This window comes from Leuciscus leuciscus (assembly GCF_965113295.1).
Source record: "Leuciscus leuciscus genome assembly, chromosome: 18".
NCBI classification, from domain to species: Eukaryota; Metazoa; Chordata; class Actinopteri; order Cypriniformes; family Leuciscidae; genus Leuciscus; species Leuciscus leuciscus.
Genome location: NC_138742.1, coordinates 13,678,148 through 13,696,111, shown reverse-complemented (window position 1 = coordinate 13,696,111; position 17,964 = coordinate 13,678,148). Strand labels below are relative to the sequence as shown.

The window sequence follows — 17,964 nt, the reverse complement described above, 5'->3', positions numbered from 1 at the left end:
CATTATGAAAATATGAATTGAATTTGTGATGTACTAAACTAAAACTGAAATGAAAATTAAGCCATGCCTATTTAAATAATAATAATAAAATACAAAACAAAATTACAAAAACTTTAAAATCTAATTAAAAAAAAGCTAATTAAAAACATTTAAAATATTAAAAACAATAGTATCTCAGTGATACTAAAATAACACTGATTCAAACATTTAAAATATATATAAATATTTAAATTTAAAGACAGCTGCTTTTACTGAAACACTATATCTATATCTATCTATCTATCTATCTATCTATACAGTTATACCAAATATTTGGTGCTGGAGCGAGTTTCAGTAAAAGCAGCTGTCTTTAAATAGTTTTATCTCAGCTATGAGTAGCTAGTCATGGGTAAGTTTATATTGTAACATTATTTCATATTCAGGACAAATCATTGAACAGGATGGATTTATACCGGCTGGAATTATATCTTGATGGTCTTTTCAGCAAAACGTGCAGAGATGCAAAATAGTATATATATATATAAAAAAAAAGAAATTAAAAACCATTTTTCTTTGTTTACATTGCAGATTTTGCTGTTTTCCAGCTGTAAGGCTTTTATTTTGCCTGCATTCTGCTCTAGACAGGGGGCGTGTACACGTCTGGACCTTCATTTCAGTGCATGTTAATTTGATCTTTTATCAGATTGTTACAGTTTCAGACGTTCAACCTCTGAAAAACGATATGTAACATATCTAGTTGCCAGCCCGTTTTAAATCCGCTTGGCTCCAGTCAAACAACGTCCGGAGAAGAAGCGCATCGCCACTGAGACTCTACAGAGCATCGTTCTGACACGCCTCTCCTGAGAGAAATCTGTCAGCATGGGATATTTAAAGCTGATCGAGATCGAAAATTTCAAATCTTACAAAGGACGCCAAATAATCGGACCGTTTCACAAATTTACAGCAATAATTGGACCAAATGGATCTGGTAAGTGTTCTCCCTGGTGCTGATGCGGTTAACGCACACTGCAGTTAACACTGCATATAGTCGCTATGGTATATTATTAACATCTAAATGCATTACATTTGGGTGTTTTGGGGTGCCAAATTTATGTCCCAGGGGTTGATTTTTATATACAAAAAAGTCTGTGTTTTTTCCTTTTTGTAGGTCATATTAAAACTGTCTTAGAAACTTTTTTTCATAATTTATCATTTCAACAATCATCATTTATTTTGCTACTAACTTTCATATATTAAGCTGTTTGTAATATCCATTCATATTATATGCTTAAAATCATAAAAAAAAAATATATATTGTAAAAAAAAAAAAAATACAAAAATCTCAGTGAAGACATTTTATGTGTAGGTATCAAAAACAAAGACTTTATTATTTATTTTTGCTACTATATTCTATTTTTGATACTATATATTCATATTTTAAGTTATTCATAATAATAATTTATGTGTTTAAATAAAAATGTTACAAAAGTCTCAGTTAACATTACTGTCCATCAATCTATTCCAAAGCTGTGTGTATTTGTTTACCAAGAAGACAAAAGTCCTAGTCTAGATGTAAGCCATGTTAGGTGTGCGGAAAAAATAGAGAAACCATGTCTTCATCATTCATTTTTGCTGCTAATTTTTAAATATTAAGCAATTAATAACATGCACTCATATTATGTTTGGAATTAATATTATTAACAATTATAAAAAAAAATTTTTTTAAATACTGTTGTCTCTACATTTTTTCAAAATGTTATGTACCTGTTTACCAACGAGGCTAAAGTCTCAGAGAAAGTATAAGATGTGTGGGAAAAAATAAATAAATAACAGGAAGAATTCAAGGTAAATATATGAGCAGAATATTGTGCATCATTTCCAATCAAATTTTAAATTTAGTCAAATTATTAAGAAAAAAACATTTATTATTATTTTTTATACTTTTTTTAATTATGTGCCAGCAACATGTGAGAAAGTGCTGGTTTAGTGCCGAATTTTGTGACCTTAGAAGGAGCTGTATTGAGCTAATCCGACCTACTCCTAATCCCAATCCTAATACTAACCCTACCGTCCCTGCAGCGCTTACTAGGGTCACAGAATTCGGCACTACACCGGTGCGCAAGAAAAAGTGAGGGTACGCCACAGATTAAAATATATAGTAGAAGTGCCAGTACTATTATTCCGGTGTGTACCAGCCCACTTCGAGCACTGTTTAGGATACATAACTTGTTAGCTATGAAATTAGCTTTAGCCAGACACAAGAGTCTTGTTTAAAATGTCAAATAATAAAACATGCCACCAACTCAATACCCCAAATCACTGCTCTCTAGGGAAGTCAAACCTGATGGACGCCATCAGTTTTGTATTAGCAGAGAAGACCAGTAACCTGCGCGTTAAAACACTGAAGGATCTCATCCATGGAGCACCAGTAGGAAAACCAGCAGCCAACCGTGCTTTCGTGAGCATGGTCTACTGCGAGGACAATGGAGATGAATGCACTTTCACACGGGTCATCATTGGTAAATGTTAAAAATAAAGCTACTAAATTACTGAAAGTCCTGAAACTTGTTACAACTTCATGATAGTAAGTGAACCCCAAAAACTACAGTAAAAAATCTACAGTAAAATTTATTTTTCTGCATTATTTCCTAGTGAGATTAACTATTTTTATGTTACAGGTTCCTCCTCAGAGTACCGAATCAACAATAAGGTGGTCGGGCTTTCAGACTACAGCGAGGAACTGGAGAAACTGGGTATCCTTATTAAGGCCAGAAATTTTCTTGTGTTTCAGGTATACATGCACATGACCTCAGAATTATAGAAAATATAAGATAGCCTGATTAAGATATAATAGATTTTGTCTGTCTTTGTGTTTTTGTTGTGCAGGGTGCAGTGGAGTCAATAGCTATGAAGAATCCTAAAGAGAGGACGGCTTTGTTTGAGGAGATCTCCCGATCTGGTGAGCTGGCCCAGGAATACGACCGCAGAAAGAAAGAGATGGTGAAAGCAGAAGAAGACACACAGTTCAACTATCACCGTAAGAAGAACATCGCAGCAGAGCGCAAAGAGGCCAAACAGGAAAAAGAGGAGGTAAACTTACTGCACCACAAGTCTGCAGTGACACCATTAATGCACTGTTGTTTAAACCTCTGCTCTCTGTTCAGGCTGAGAGGTACCAGAGACTGAAGGATGAGGTGGTCAGGGCTCATGTTCAGCTACAGCTCTTTAAACTCTACCATAACGAAGAGGAGATCGAGAAGCTGAACCGAGAGTTGTCCCAGCGCAACCGGGAGATTGAGAAGGACAGGAAGAAGATGGATCATGTGGAGGAAGAGCTTAAGGAAAAGAAGAAAGAGTTGGGAAGAATGATGAGAGATCAGCAGAATGTGGAGAAGGAGATAAAGTGAGTGATAGGTTAATATGTATATACAGTGGTGGTCAGAATGATTTGCCCCCCTTGGTAAATATGATCAAAGATGGCTGTAAAAAAATAAATCTGCATTGTTAATCCTTTTGATATTTTATTTTAAAAAATTGCAAAAATCTAACCTTTCATTGAAGTAAAATAATTGAAAGTGGGGGGAAAATCACATTATGAAATAAATGTTTTTCTCCAAAACACGTTGGGAACAATTATTTGCCCCCTTTTATTAAATACTTTTTGCAACCTCCTTTTTCCAAGATAACAGCTCTGAGTCTTCTCCTATAATGCCTGATGAGTTTGGAGAACACCTGACAAGAGATCAGAGACCATTCCTCCATACAGAATCTCTCCAGATCCTTCAGATTCCCAGATCCATGTTGGCGCTTCTTCTCTTCAGTTCAGCCCACTCATTTTCTATAGGGTTCAGGTCTGGGACTGGGATGGCTATTGCAGATGCTTGGTTTTTTGCTCAATGACACATTTTTGTTTTGATTTTGATATTTGTTTTTGGATCACTGTCCTGTTGGAAGATCCAAACATGGCCCGTTATAAGATTTCTAGCAGAGGTTGTCAGGTTTAGATTTTTTATCTGTTGGAATTTGATCGAATCCATGATGCCATGTATCTGAACAAGATGTCCAGGACCTCTGGCAGAAAATTAGGCCCACATCATTAAAGATACAGCAGAGTATTTGATTTTATACGTGGGATACTTTTAATCCCTGTATGAAGCAAACCCATGTTAAGTGTTTGCTGCCAAAAAGCTTTTTTTTTTATTTTTTTTTATCTGACCATGAACCCTATAGAAAATGAGGATAAACAATGGAGATTTATTTTTTTCTGCCATCTTTGATCAAGGGGGCAAATAATTCTGACCAGCACTGTATATATATATATATATATATATATATATATATATATGGTACTGTGCAAAAGTCTTCGGTATAGGTTAGTATTTTCACCCATAAAAAAGGTTTTTAAGCCAGTTTTACATTTACAAATGTAATAATCTGACAACAGCAGGTATGATCCACACGGAGATCTGATCTTACCATATAGTATTATATATAGTATCTACAGTAGTGGTCAAATGTGATGTTTTGTAAATTTAGTACATAGTTGACATTTTTTAAAATATTTTTTTTAATGGTTTTAGTTTTAGTTAACTATAATAACCCTGCATTAGACCCCACTATAAATGTAAGTATTATAGTTATGATAGGCTAACTACTGTATAACTCTTGGTCATAGTTTGCTAAAGAAGTACTTCTCTAACCTCCTCTAGAGAGAAAGATGCTGAGCTGAATCAGAAACGCCCACAGTATATCAAAGCCAAGGAGAACACCGCCCATAAAATTAAGAAGCTTGAGGTGGCTCGAAAGTCTTTGCAGAACGCCCAGAAGATGTACAAGAAGCGTAAGGCAGACATAGAGGAACTGGACCGTGAGCAGGGTGCTGTGGAGATGGCAAGGCAGGAGTTTGATGAACGGATGGAAGAGGAAGCACAGAGTCAAGGCCAAGATCTGACACTGGAGGAGAACCAGGTTAGCCGAACTCAGGAAATCTGAAAAATCAAACTGCGTATAAATTTCAGTTTCATTTGACACTTTTACTGTTATCTCAGGTGAAGCAGTATCACAGGCTGAAGGAGGAGGCCAGTAAGCGGGCAGCTACCTTGGCACAGGAGCTAGAGAAGTTTAACAGGGACCAAAAGGCTGACCAGGACAGACTGGATCTAGAGGAGAGGAAGAAAATTGAGACAGAGGTACATTGGGAAATGATTATAAACTATTTTCTTTTGTGCCTTTGTGAGACACAGATTTCTTAAATCTCTTTCTTTGGATTAAAGGCCAAAATAAAGCAGAAGATTCGAGAGATCGAGGAAAACCAGAAGCGCATTGAAAAGCTGGAGGACTATATTGCAACTAGCAGGTGTTTCAGAGATCATTAAAAAATGAATAGCGCCAACTCTAAAATCTCTCTCTCTATATATATATATATATATTTAGATATTGATATATGCACATTTAGATAATAAATATTTATTTATAAATGTAATATATTTATTTAAACAAAATGTCTTTTGTCATATTACTGTTGCTATCTCTCTAGTGACTTTTTGCTTTTTAAAATTACTTGTTTGCTTCACCCTTCAATTTCTTGTGATGGAAAACTTGAATTTTGAGCCATCTCTGTGTTTCTCTCACCAGGCAGTCTCTGGATGAACAGAGGCGTATGGAAGAGGAACTGACTGAGGAAGTGGAGCTGGCCAAAAGAAGGATTGATGAGATAAACATGGAGTTAAACCAAGTAATAAAACACACACATTTACTCATACTCTTAGGTACATAATATTACCAATACTTTGTTTTCATTTCTGTGATGATTCTGGTCACAGGTGATGGAGCAACTTGGAGATGCTCGTATTGACAGGCAAGAGAACAGCCGTCAGCAGCGCAAAGCTGAAATAATGGAGAGCATTAAACGGCTTTACCCCGGCTCAGTGGTGAGTTGCTGTGTCTACAGACACATTTTCAATTTAAGCTTGCAGCAGAAGCTTGTAAGATGTCCACAAAGAGCTTTCACTGTATTGATTCAGTTATTTGCACTTAAATCCCATTTAAATGTTTGTCCGAACAGTATGGCAGACTGATTGACTTATGCCAGCCCACCCAGAAGAAATACCAGATTGCAGTGACCAAAGTCCTGGGAAAAAACATGGACGCCATCATTGTGGACTCTGAGAAAACTGGCAGAGATTGCATCCAGTACATTAAAGAGCAAAGAGGAGAACCGGAGACCTTTCTGCCTCTCGACTATTTGGAGGTACAGACAGTTTTAAATAAACAATTCATGAGTTGAGGTCTGAATTCTCCACAGCGTTGAGTGGCCAGTGGAATGTTTCACTGGACACATGCTTCTCTCCCTCAAGGTGAAACCCACAGATGAGAAACTGAGAGAGCTTCGGGGGGCAAAGCTGGTGATCGACGTGATCCGCTATGAGCCGCCACACATAAAGAAAGCCCTTCAGTATGCCTGCGGGAATGCTTTAGTGTGTGAGAATGTGGAGGACGCTCGAAGGATTGCCTTCGGAGGACCATACCGTCATAAGGTTTAAATATGTAGTATAAGTTGAATATAAAGCACATATGAAAGGATATCTTGTTCAAACTATTCATCTTCAATTCTGTCTTACTTCTTTTACAGACCGTGGCCTTGGATGGAACTCTCTTCCAAAAGTCAGGTGTGATCTCTGGAGGAGCTAGCGACCTGAAAGCAAAGGCTCGGCGTTGGGACGAAAAGGCTGTGGACAAACTTAAGGAAAAGAAAGAGAAACTAACAGAGGAATTGAAGGTGGCACACAAAAGAGCTTGAGGGAAACTTCATTCACTGCTGGAATGCAGGGCTGTCACGATCATTTACATTTTATACAAATATTATACTATTTAAAAAATAGAATAAAATGACAAAATAGTTTTTAGAAATACAAAATACAAAATATAAAGATTTTACAAATAAACTAAATTGTAAAATGAAAATAAAAATAATATTTAAGCATTTATTTTTTGAGTCCTCTTTACTTTGAACACTTGTTTTCTTGAACCCAGTCATGCCCAATATATAATTATAATATATATAGTCATTTTTTACTAGTAATTATTTATTATAATAATCTATGTAATTTATATAATTTGTTTATATTAAATTTGAATAAAAATTAAAGACAACATTTTCAGTGTGGTCTCAGACGTGGCTGGAATTTAATATGTGCACAGTAATTGCGGTTCATGTGAATCATCACAATTAGATCAAATAATCTTGATCAAGTGACAGCAATAATTGCGACAGTAATTTGTGAAATAAAGGCATAAGTATTGTGTGAAAGTAATTTTTTTTTTTTTTTTTTTTTAACAAGCTGGTTTTATATTTTTGTCTCCTCAGGAACAAATGAAGGCAAAGAGAAAGGAGGCGGAGCTCAGACAGGTTCAGTCTCAGGCACACGGGCTGCAGATGAGACTCAAATACTCTCAGAGTGATCTGGAACAGACCAAAACCCGCCACCTCTCTCTGAACATGCAGGTACACCTGAGCAACAACATCTCAGTCAAGACGTGACATCAAAATATAGAGAATCAGATTTATGTCTTAAAAAAATACAGGGGGATGTCATTGGTGTTACGACGTGTTTGTCAAAATGTGTGTGTATGTCATTGTAGGAAAAATCAAAGTTGGAGAGTGAACTGGCAAATTTTGGCCCACGAATCAATGACATAAAACGAATCATCCAATCACGAGAGAGGGACATTACAGAGTTAAGAGATCGCATGAACCTGGTAAGAGCTCTGGAGAAAATTAAGACGTTTGAAATGCTGGAAAAAATATCGGCTTGAATTGCAACCAGATCTGTAATTTAATATTGATTTTGTTATGGTCATTTATAGGTGGAGGATGAGGTCTTTGTTGAATTCTGTGAGGAGATTGGTGTGCGAAATATCCGAGAGTTTGAAGAGGAAAAAGTGAAGAGGCAAAATGAGATTGCCAAAAAACGGTAACCCTCTCAAGGACAATGTACTGTACAGGTTACCAACTCCTCAGTGGACTGTAATGATCTAACTTGTGTTATTTGGCCATTCTAGGCTGGAGTTTGAGACACAGAAGACCCGTCTGGCCATCCAGCTTGATTATGAGAAGAACCAGTTGAAGGAGGATCAGGAGAAAGTGATGATGTGGGAACAGACTGTAAAGAAAGATGAGAATGAGATCGAAAGACTTAAAAAGGTGACGGAGAAAAAAGTCTTGACAAGCAAATCAGTCAAACCTGTTAGCATGAAAAACTAAACAGTAGCTCATGTCATTCCCCACCACCTCAGGAGGAACACAGACATATGAAAATCATCGATGAGACAATGGCACAGCTACAGGACCTGAAGAACCAGCATCTCACTAAGAAGGGAGAGGTCAATGACAAGAACCGAGAGATGGAGGAGATCCGTAAGAAACTAGGGTCTGCCAACAAGTGAGAAATATTCATATTCTCTTAGTTCTGTAGATCTTCTCAAATGTAAAGTTAATAGATTATAATGTATTACATTTAGATTCATGTAAAATAATTTAGTTTGTGCTGGTTACATGCATGTACTGTAATATTGATGTAATGTTATACATGTTTGTTATGTTAGAGAGCTCACGCAGCTGCAGAAGGAAGTAACCGCCATTGAGACCAAACTGGAACAGAAACGCAGCGACAGACACAACTTACTGCAAGCCTGCAAGATGCAGGACATCAAACTACCCCTCAAATCAGGGACAATGGATGACATCAGCCAGGGAGAGGTACAGACAAACACATACTTTTCTCACACATACTGCTTTTTGCAAGCACAGACAAACACACCGATATGTCCACATAGGGAAGCTCGCAAGTTGAGGATTCGATCAGCAGCCCGAAGGCATCAAGTTCTGTGCATGCTAAAGAGGCCCTCATAGAGATCGACTACAGCAACTTAAATGAGGACCTCAAGGTAATTTAAATTGATGAAATATTATGAATTGGTTGTTTGACAAGCAACATGGAACAATCAAAAGCTATGTAAAACCTTTCTAAAGGATTCTCTGTCAGAAGAAGAGATCAAGGCAGAGATGAACACCCTACAGCAGAGGCTGAACGAGCAGCAAAGCATCCTGCAGAGAATCAGCGCTCCCAACATGAAGGCCATGGAGAAACTTGAGAGCGTTAGAGACAAGTTCCAGGAGACCAGTGATGGTGAGCCCAAATAATCTTGACTCTGAGAAATCTGTGACCTGTGACAAAAGTAAGTTTTCAGTGGTACTCAACCTTTTTGACTCCAAGACCCCCATTGGCCAAGACATTATTCAAAAGTCCCTCATGTTCAACGGTCCCCTAAGATATATTTGATACTTCTGCTGTAATGACAATGGTGCTTTTAACCTTATTGATATACAGAAATTAGGAGTGGCAATATATTGAAATAAAATAAAGAAAATAATTGTATAATTCAAATAATTTAACTAAATTCCGTAATTACAAAATTTTCAAGAACTGAATGTCCTTCTGCATTCACGCTCTTTATGACCAATTCATTTACATGACACTTCTTTTCCAGTCATTCAGGATTTTTTTTTAAAATGATTTTACTCATACAGTAAACAGCAATTGATCTGCTATTTGTACCTGATCAAATATTTTTGTGCTTGACATGCCTAGAAAAAAAATCCATTTGTTATAGAAATTTCCATGACTTTTCCAGATCTAGAAATCACACTTTTGAAATTCCCTCATAAACTGTATGCGTGTTTTCCAAGACCATGAGAACCCTGGTTATTAAATAAAAATGAGTTGTTGAGAGAAAAAGTTAAAATAAGAACTATGATGTCCATTTACATCTTGATTTCAAAGCTTATTTTGTCTTCTTTCAAATCATTTTAAACTATCTTGCACCCCACCTGGCCCCCTGGTTTGAATAATAACCCATCTACTTTTAATATGCCTTTCAGAGTTTGAAGCTGCTCGAAAAAGAGCCAAGAAAGCCAAACAAGCATTTGAGCAGATCAAGAAAGAGCGGTTTGATCGTTTCAATGCCTGTTTTGAGTCCGTTGCCACCAACATTGATGAGATCTACAAAGCGCTGTCACGTAACAGCAGTGCACAGGTTAATAAAAACACTCTGAACTCTGATCTCACTCTCTTGTTTTTAAGAGATAATCCTACAATAACACAAGCAGGATTTCTAACTTAATTTAAGGGATACTCTATATCCTTTCAGGCATTCCTGGGGCCAGAGAACCCAGAAGAACCATACTTAGATGGAATCAACTACAACTGTGTGGCTCCAGGAAAGAGGTTCAGGCCCATGGACAACCTGTCTGGAGGAGAGAAGACTGTGGCTGCTTTAGCTCTGCTTTTTGCCATTCACAGGTGCCATTTTTGCCATTCACTTTTCTTTTTTTCTTTAAAAGCAAACTAGTTTGTTTTGGCCGCCCTTCAGATGAAAAATAAAAGAGCATTTCCGTTCCCTCATAGCTACAAGCCTGCACCTTTCTTTGTCCTGGATGAGATTGATGCTGCTTTGGATAATACCAACATAGGCAAGGTGTGTGCTTGTTAACTTGTAGGAAGGCCTCTTCCAATGCAAATGCGTGGATGCAACTAAACTGAATGGCATGACATTTGTATTTAACTTCTTAATCTGCAGGTGGCCAACTACATAAAGGACCAGTCAGTCCAGAATTTCCAGGCCATTGTTATCTCTCTCAAAGAGGAGTTCTACACAAAAGCTGACTCCCTCATAGGAGTTTACCCTGAGGTTTGTATTCCAGCAATGTGCTGTATAAATATAAACATTTCAAAAATAGTTAATGCATATAAGAGTTCCAATGAAATAAAACCCATCCCAACCTATCATGATATTGTTATTGTGCCTTCAAGGTTGCAACTTGATTAACTAAATTTTTTTATAATTTTTTTCAGTTTATATATTAAGTTGATTTAAAATAATAATAATATATCAAACCTTTTCATTTATTCACAGCAAGGAGATTGTGTCATCAGTAAGGTGCTGACCTTTGATCTTTCCCAGTATCCGGATGCCAATCCCAATCCTAATGATTAGGTTGTGTTGATTTGAATTTGTTGGTAGACAGCTGAGAGATTGATCAAAAGTATCTTTTAAAAACATAATTCTAATCATTGATATTTGTTTGTTTTTTAATACAGAATGTTGCTATAAGTGTTATATTGTCTGCTATATTGTGTTCCAAATAGAATGCATGATTGTGCAAGTATTCAGTTGTTCTATGAATATTAGATGTGTTAGGAACAGCTTTTCATGTTCAGTCAACAGGACAGTCTAGATCAGTGTTATGGCCAATGTTTTGTCTGCACTGTCTCTCAATAGAGAACAACATATGAGCCGCCTATTGTCAAGTGTGCCTTGTGGATGATCCGTTCATTCAGTACGATGTAATGATCAGTATTTATGAAATGTTTTTTCTTTTTTGTCTTCATGGGAAAATATGTTCAGTGAACCGTATTCAAACTGAAAATAAGAGCTTGCGTCATGTGCACATGGCACGTTCCACAAATATGGTACCTTTTTTTTTTTTGCAGGATTATAGGCATTATTCCCATGATTTTTCCAATAATTCCCAAAAGTAAGCCCCATAGAAAAAAAAGAAAAAAAGAAACCATCTGAAATAAAACTCAGTTTGCCTTTCTGAGGTTGATAATCAAAATTTTCTGAACAGCATCTCCTTTCTTCCTATTGAATCCCTTTGGTAAATCATAATTAAAAAACATAATTATGACCCTTTTTAAAAGACATAATCATGATTTTTGTCTCATAATTATCACTTAGTATGTCATAATTTCTACGTTTTATCTCATAATTATCACTCTTAGCTAGTCCCAGACTAAAATGCATGTTTGAGCTGTTTTAACTGAAAGCAACTTGTACTGGCATATCTTAAATACGTCACTGCCTTTGTTTTGTCTCAAGATGCACACCAGTAAGGTTTTTTTTTTTTTTTTTTGATCATGTTTATAAAACCTACTTAAATGTCCTAATTGAACTAAGGCCTAATCCTGGTTTAATCTTAACCCTGTCTGTGAAACCAGGCCAGTTACAGTATGTCATAATTTTGGTTTGTCATAATTTCTACTTAGTATGTCATAATTATGACTTTGCCATAATTCGACTTTTTTTTTTTAGCTCTTATTGATTTACCAAAGCATTCCACTTTTTAATATGTAGAAAAATAAATGTGTAAAATATTTAGAAAATAGCTTCTATGTTAAACAGTTTCAGGGCCTATTTTGTACCCTATTCGTGGAAAGTGCCACAACTGTGGCTAAATGTAATCCTAAATGTTACATGGAACAAAAATAAATACCAGAAAAAGGACACATTGAACTTGTAATTAAATATACACAAAGCAGAGCACACCTGACGTTTCCACTCACTCAGTCTCACACCCAATGATGAAGCTACCCATTCACGTGGGCTCACCCTCACCGGCACAAACCCAAACATGCTTGCACAAATATGCCCCGCCCCTATGACTGTTTATGACGTCAACTAGCTCACATTGGTCGCCTCTTATTTCTTATGTTCGGTTGCACTGCAGAGAACGCCCAACGTGTCAGTCGGCGTTGAAGATCTCAAGTAACAGTCCTTGCAGTGGACTGGTTTGATAAGATTAAACCCACCGCTGCTCAGATTTACCCCCCCCCGGCAATGGACAGCATCAAAGACGGGTGGTTTACCGAAACATGCACATTATGGCCAGGCCAAGCGATGAGTCTTCAAGTGGAGGAAGTGCTGTATCATAAAAAATCTAATTTCCAGGACGTGATGGTTTTTAAAAGGTAAGTCCTTGTACAAAGTGGCTCAAGTTAGCATGGTTGCTAACTCCCCGTGTTTTCTGTCAGCGCATACGTGAAGCTATTGGTCACAACTAATGCAGAGAGCGCTGTGATTTCCTCACTTTTCTCGGAGGTGTCAATCCACTCAAACCAGCACGCTGGCTTATGGGTGTCTTGCTGTGTGGCTGCTGCGGCTAGCCGGCTAATTGCATAGCCTGATGTAGGTCTGGCGTGGCAGAGAGTTCAAACTATGAGACCGTTGGTTTTGTACTTCCAACGTATATTTTACGTAAACTGTTACATTGCAACAATTATAATATGTCAGAGCGTTTAAAAATAGACATAATTGTGCCAACAATAATTACCTTTAATAGTGTGGTACATGTACACATTAAAAAGAACTCCATGGCCTTTCTCTGCTGTTTAAACACTTATTCCTGCTGTGTGCAGGAATAAGTGATATATTATGGTGATATATTATACTCACTGGCTCAAGGCAGTAAACTGTAACTCGAGTCATTCATACTGTTAAAAATGCAGATTGATGTTATAGTTTCTGCCCTGAAAATCAATGCCCAATAGGATATGTGATGAGAGGCTGTCATCTCAAATGTCACGTGCTTGGTTGCAGTGTTTAGTAGAATATATTGAATGGATCTGTTGTGCTGCTTTCCATCTGTTTGATATACTTTTTCATTGCTTAATGTATTAAGATTATCTTGAATGATTACATCATTGCTTCTCTTTATACAGTAAGACGTATGGAAATGTGCTGGTTTTGGATGGAGTCATCCAATGCACAGAACGAGATGAATTTTCTTATCAAGAAATGATCGCCAATCTACCTCTCTGCTGCCACCCTTGCCCAAGGAAGGTGCGTGCTTTCATTTTTGTGCTTCATGTAAATGTGTTTTGGAAGAACTGAAACTGGTTGGGTGTTTAGTTTCTGTATGCTACAGTTTTTGGTTTAGTTGTTTTCTTCCTTCGTCAGGTTCTCATCATTGGTGGAGGAGACGGTGGCGTCCTGAGGGAGGTTGTCAAGCATCCGCTGGTGGAGTCTGTTGTTCAGTGTGAGATTGATGAGGTTTGTATCAAGTTATGTCTTGAACGTCTAAAAAGTGACAGTAAAGACGTTACAAAATGTTACAAAATATTTTTTTCTCTTCATTAGATACCTTTCTATTCATCAATGAATCCTGAAAAAATGCATCATGGTTTCCACAACAACATTTAAGCCGCTGTTTTCAGCATTGATGATAATAAGAAATGTTTCTTGAGAGGCAGATCAGCATATTAGAATGATTTCTGAAGGATCATGTGACACTGAAGACTGGAGTAATGATGCTGGAAATTCAAATTCAGCTTTGCCATCACAGGAAAAAATTACCTTTGAAAATAGAAAATGGTTTTAAATTGTAATATTTCATAATATTACTGTATTTCTGATAAAAAAAAAAATCTAACATCAGTTTACCATCTATGTGTTGAAAACCTTCTCAAGTCTCATTTGTTTTCTTTCATGGCTGTTTGCTTTTAATTTATATATTTACATTTGGTCAATCTTGTCTTATTTTATCTTAATGTATGGCACCTTGCGCCTGTAGTTTCCAGCTATATGAAATATAAATAATGCTTTAAAATGCTGATTAATTTCATGGATCACATTTATTCCCAGGATGTAATAAATGTCTCCAAGAAGTACCTCCCTGGAATGGCAAAAGGCTTCTTCAGCCCCAAACTCACTCTGCATGTAGGCGATGGCTTTGAATTTATGAAAAAGAATCAGGATGCCTTTGACATCATCATCACAGACTCATCAGACCCTGTCGGTATGCAGCCCACTGTGGCGTTAAAGTTTCTTTTTTGCATTGGTAAATAATGATTTAGCCATTGACTCCCAGACAAAACATGGTGTTCATTTCAGGCTGATCTCATTTTACCCTGTCACAGGTCCGGCTGAAAGCTTGTTCAAAGAGTCTTACTATCAGCTCATGAAAACGGCACTTTGTGAGGGAGGAATTCTTTGTTGTCAAGGTTGACATTATTGTAGCTCTAGAAAAAAGCTCAAAATAAGGAATATTAGTGACTCATGTATGGCATGTTTGTAATTTTCTGCTGTAATTTTACAGGAGAGTGTCAGTGGTTGCATTTGGAGCTAATAAAGGAAATGCGGACCTTCTGTAAGACCCTCTTTCCTGTAGTGGACTATGCATACTGCACCATTCCAACATATCCAAGTGGACAAATCGGCTTCATGCTTTGCAGTAAAAATCCGGTATGGTTTTTCTGTTTTATTAGCGTTTAATAACAGCTTTTGTTTGAAAAGCTTTACAATTCCTTAATTACTTTCACACATGTTGTTGCTATTTATACACTACCATTCAAAAGTTTAAAGGGTTAGTTCACCCAAAAATTCTGTCAGTTATACTCACCCTCATGTTGTTCCAACCCCGTAAGACTTTTGTTCATCTTCAGAACACAAATTAAGATATTTTTGATGAAATCTGAGAGCTGGCCCAAATCTTAAATCTTAAACTAACCCTTTAAGATTACTTTTATTATTATTTTTCAGCAAAGATGTATTAAATGGACCCAAAAATTACATTAAAGACATTTTAAAATGGTACAAAAGATTTCCATTTCAAATAAATGCTGTTCTTTTAATAATTTGAATAATACTAAGTGTAATTAATTAATTTGTTTATTGCAGAAAACAAATTTCCGTGAGCCAATACGAGAACTGACAAGAGATGAGATTGAGAGCATGAGCCTGAAATATTACAATCCTGAAATCCACCGCGCTTCATTCATCCTCCCAGAATTTGCCAGAAAGGTGAGATGCAGCCCATTGTTTTCTATTCCTTTTGCTCTTTACTTTGCATTCTTAAGGAAAGTTAAATGAGCCGTTGTTTACACAGGTACTAAGTGAAGCGTAAATGGTTTCATGGGTGCCATCTTGTCAACACGCTGCCTTCTGTGAAAGCAGAACCAAACCCTCACCACAGCCGCAGTAGCTCCCACAGCGCATCCCTCTCCAGCTTCGTTTCGGATGGCTACAAGTGCAAATGCCTTCTGTGGGGGACATTCTCCGTTTCCCTGTCCAGTTCCATCAGTGCTTCTGTCAAAGTCTTTTGTTTGGTTTACTTTTACGATTCCACTTCCCACATGAAAGCTTTAGAATTATACAAACAGAAAATCATGCATGTTCTGTGACCGATTGCACAGTACTTTCACACGAGGACTTTCTCTTACTCGTGTTGAGTAACGTAAAAAACTGGACAATGTTCCACCAGAGCTTGTTTGGCATTACTCACTCAAATAAGAACACAGGTATTTTAAATAAACTGCATATCTTCTCTATACACTCAGAGACTTAACAGGTCAATGACAATTATACATTTTCTTAACATGCAGTATAAAGGTTTCATATTATTGGTCAGTTTATCAACACAATCATTGTCAAACAAAAGGAAATTCTATTTAGTATTGTAATAATTTTTTTCATTTGTAGCCTGTGAAGGTGGACTTATGGATCTCTGGTTGACTGACTTGTGTGTTCTGGCTCTCATGAATAATTCTGATTACATGATGTGGTTTGTGTAGAGCAAATAGATGTTTGGTATGCAGCCTTTTTGAGTGATAAACATGCTTATGGTCAATGGACTGTATGATGGAAAGATTTTGAGGTGTCTTTTAACATTAGAAATACTGGACTACATTGAGACGTCTTAATATTGAACATAATTATGAAGGTGTGCTTTCAGGACAAAATAACGAACAGTGTATATGTTGGATAGCTGAAGATGATCATGTGTCTTAAGGCTAGTTGCATAGGACAAACTATTTTGTACTCAGTCAGGTTTTACTGTGTGGAAGGGTTTATCTGTACTTTTACCATTTCATGTTGTAAATTGTAAGTTGAAATGCGAATTTCATAAATAGTTTTGAAATAATAAAAAGGTGTAATCACAATTTGGTATTGATTTTCTGTTCAGCGAAACAATTAAAGGGATAGTTCACTTTGAAATTAAATTTTGGTATGTTTTAGCTTACCTCAAGGACATCCAAGATGTAGGTGTCTTTTTTTCCGCAGTAGTTTCAATTTTGATATTTTTAGGTCAAACCGTTCTTGTCTGTCAGTCATATAATGCAGGTCGATGGTCACCACCTCAAAGAGCATGCACAGAGAAGTCCAAATTAAAACAATTCCCCAACACTAGATGTCGCCTTGGCTACGGTTTCGTTCCAATGAACTGCCGTAGCCAAGGCGACTTCTATTGTATATATCTATACCCGCCCGCGCTCTCAGATCACTTGGACGTGGCTGTGTACAAGAGATAACAACGATATAAATACTGTTCGTTTTCTCACACAAACCGCTCGTTTCGTGTCTTAGGCCATCAATGTGTACTTACGATGGGGAATTGTTTAATTTGGACGAAGGGGAATTGTTTTAATTTGGACTCTGTGCATGCTCTTTGAGGTGGTGACCATCGACCTGCATTATATGACTGACAGACAAGAACGGTTTGACCTAAAAATATCAAAATTGAAACTACTGCGGATAAAAAGACACCTACATCTTGGATGCCCTTGAGGTAAGCTAAAACATACCAACATTTAATTTCAAGGTGAACTATCCCTTTAAATGCAACTGTTTGAAAATGGACAAGTGATTGTAAAGTGCCTTTCTAACCACTAGATGGAGTCATTGCTTGTAAATTCAGCCTACCAACATTCTGCTTTTATTTGATCGCATGGATGAATGGTGTTTCTGAAGGTTATCAGGAGTCACTTTTCAGGTAAATATTTGTGGGCTCTATCTGTGCTCTTTATGTTAAATTGTACTTAAAACGACCCTTTTGCTTCATCGTCAGTTAAAGCGTCATCATATTGTAAGTAGCCTAAAGGCGGCCGCACACCGGACGCGCAGCTCAGCGCCGCGCCGCGCCACGTCTAGGACAACTGTCACCTGAAAATCCGATAACATCAGCAATTTTCTGATTTCTGTAAATAAATATAAAACTAAATGTATATTGCAGCACAGGGTGAGGTCCGTATATATATTAACTACGATTTGAGACACATACATGTAAATTTAATATAAAACTATGTAAATGGCGCTCTGTGGCGCGGCAGGATTTTGAACACGGTCCTGAGCCGCCGCGGACAGACGCCG

The 17,964-nt window shown here is 37.1% G+C and overlaps 2 protein-coding genes across 3 annotated transcripts; both read left to right on the top strand.

Annotated features, from left to right (window-relative positions):
* Nucleotides 1–464: 464 nt before the first annotated feature.
* On the top strand, nucleotides 465–12,324 carry smc1a (structural maintenance of chromosomes 1A). 2 transcript variants are annotated; one of them, XM_082144873.1, is made up of 26 exons: nucleotides 465–967; nucleotides 2,310–2,498; nucleotides 2,658–2,770; nucleotides 2,866–3,069; nucleotides 3,144–3,382; nucleotides 4,689–4,947; nucleotides 5,028–5,168; nucleotides 5,253–5,335; nucleotides 5,614–5,713; nucleotides 5,802–5,909; nucleotides 6,044–6,229; nucleotides 6,336–6,515; nucleotides 6,611–6,757; nucleotides 7,346–7,483; nucleotides 7,621–7,737; nucleotides 7,846–7,952; nucleotides 8,041–8,182; nucleotides 8,275–8,420; nucleotides 8,584–8,737; nucleotides 8,815–8,925; nucleotides 9,011–9,167; nucleotides 9,920–10,074; nucleotides 10,189–10,340; nucleotides 10,446–10,515; nucleotides 10,618–10,728; nucleotides 10,954–12,324. In XM_082144873.1, exons 1-26 carry the CDS (start codon nucleotides 859–861, stop codon nucleotides 11,032–11,034), a joined length of 3,699 nt encoding a protein of 1,232 aa, XP_082000999.1. In that variant the 5' UTR covers nucleotides 465–858; the 3' UTR covers nucleotides 11,035–12,324. The 2 variants fall into 2 exon arrangements, with proteins under 2 accessions (XP_082000999.1, XP_082001000.1); XM_082144874.1 differs by lacking the exon at nucleotides 2,310–2,498 and having other exon boundaries at nucleotides 466–967.
* A 232-nt stretch (nucleotides 12,325–12,556) lies between these two features.
* srm (spermidine synthase) lies at nucleotides 12,557–16,757 on the top strand. Its single transcript, XM_082144930.1, has 8 exons — nucleotides 12,557–12,788; nucleotides 13,539–13,659; nucleotides 13,777–13,869; nucleotides 14,461–14,614; nucleotides 14,736–14,819; nucleotides 14,915–15,060; nucleotides 15,496–15,618; nucleotides 15,704–16,757. The coding sequence occupies exons 1-8, from the start codon at nucleotides 12,658–12,660 to the stop codon at nucleotides 15,719–15,721; spliced, it is 870 nt and encodes a 289-aa protein (XP_082001056.1). The 5' UTR covers nucleotides 12,557–12,657; the 3' UTR covers nucleotides 15,722–16,757.
* Nucleotides 16,758–17,964: the final 1,207 nt, after the last annotated feature.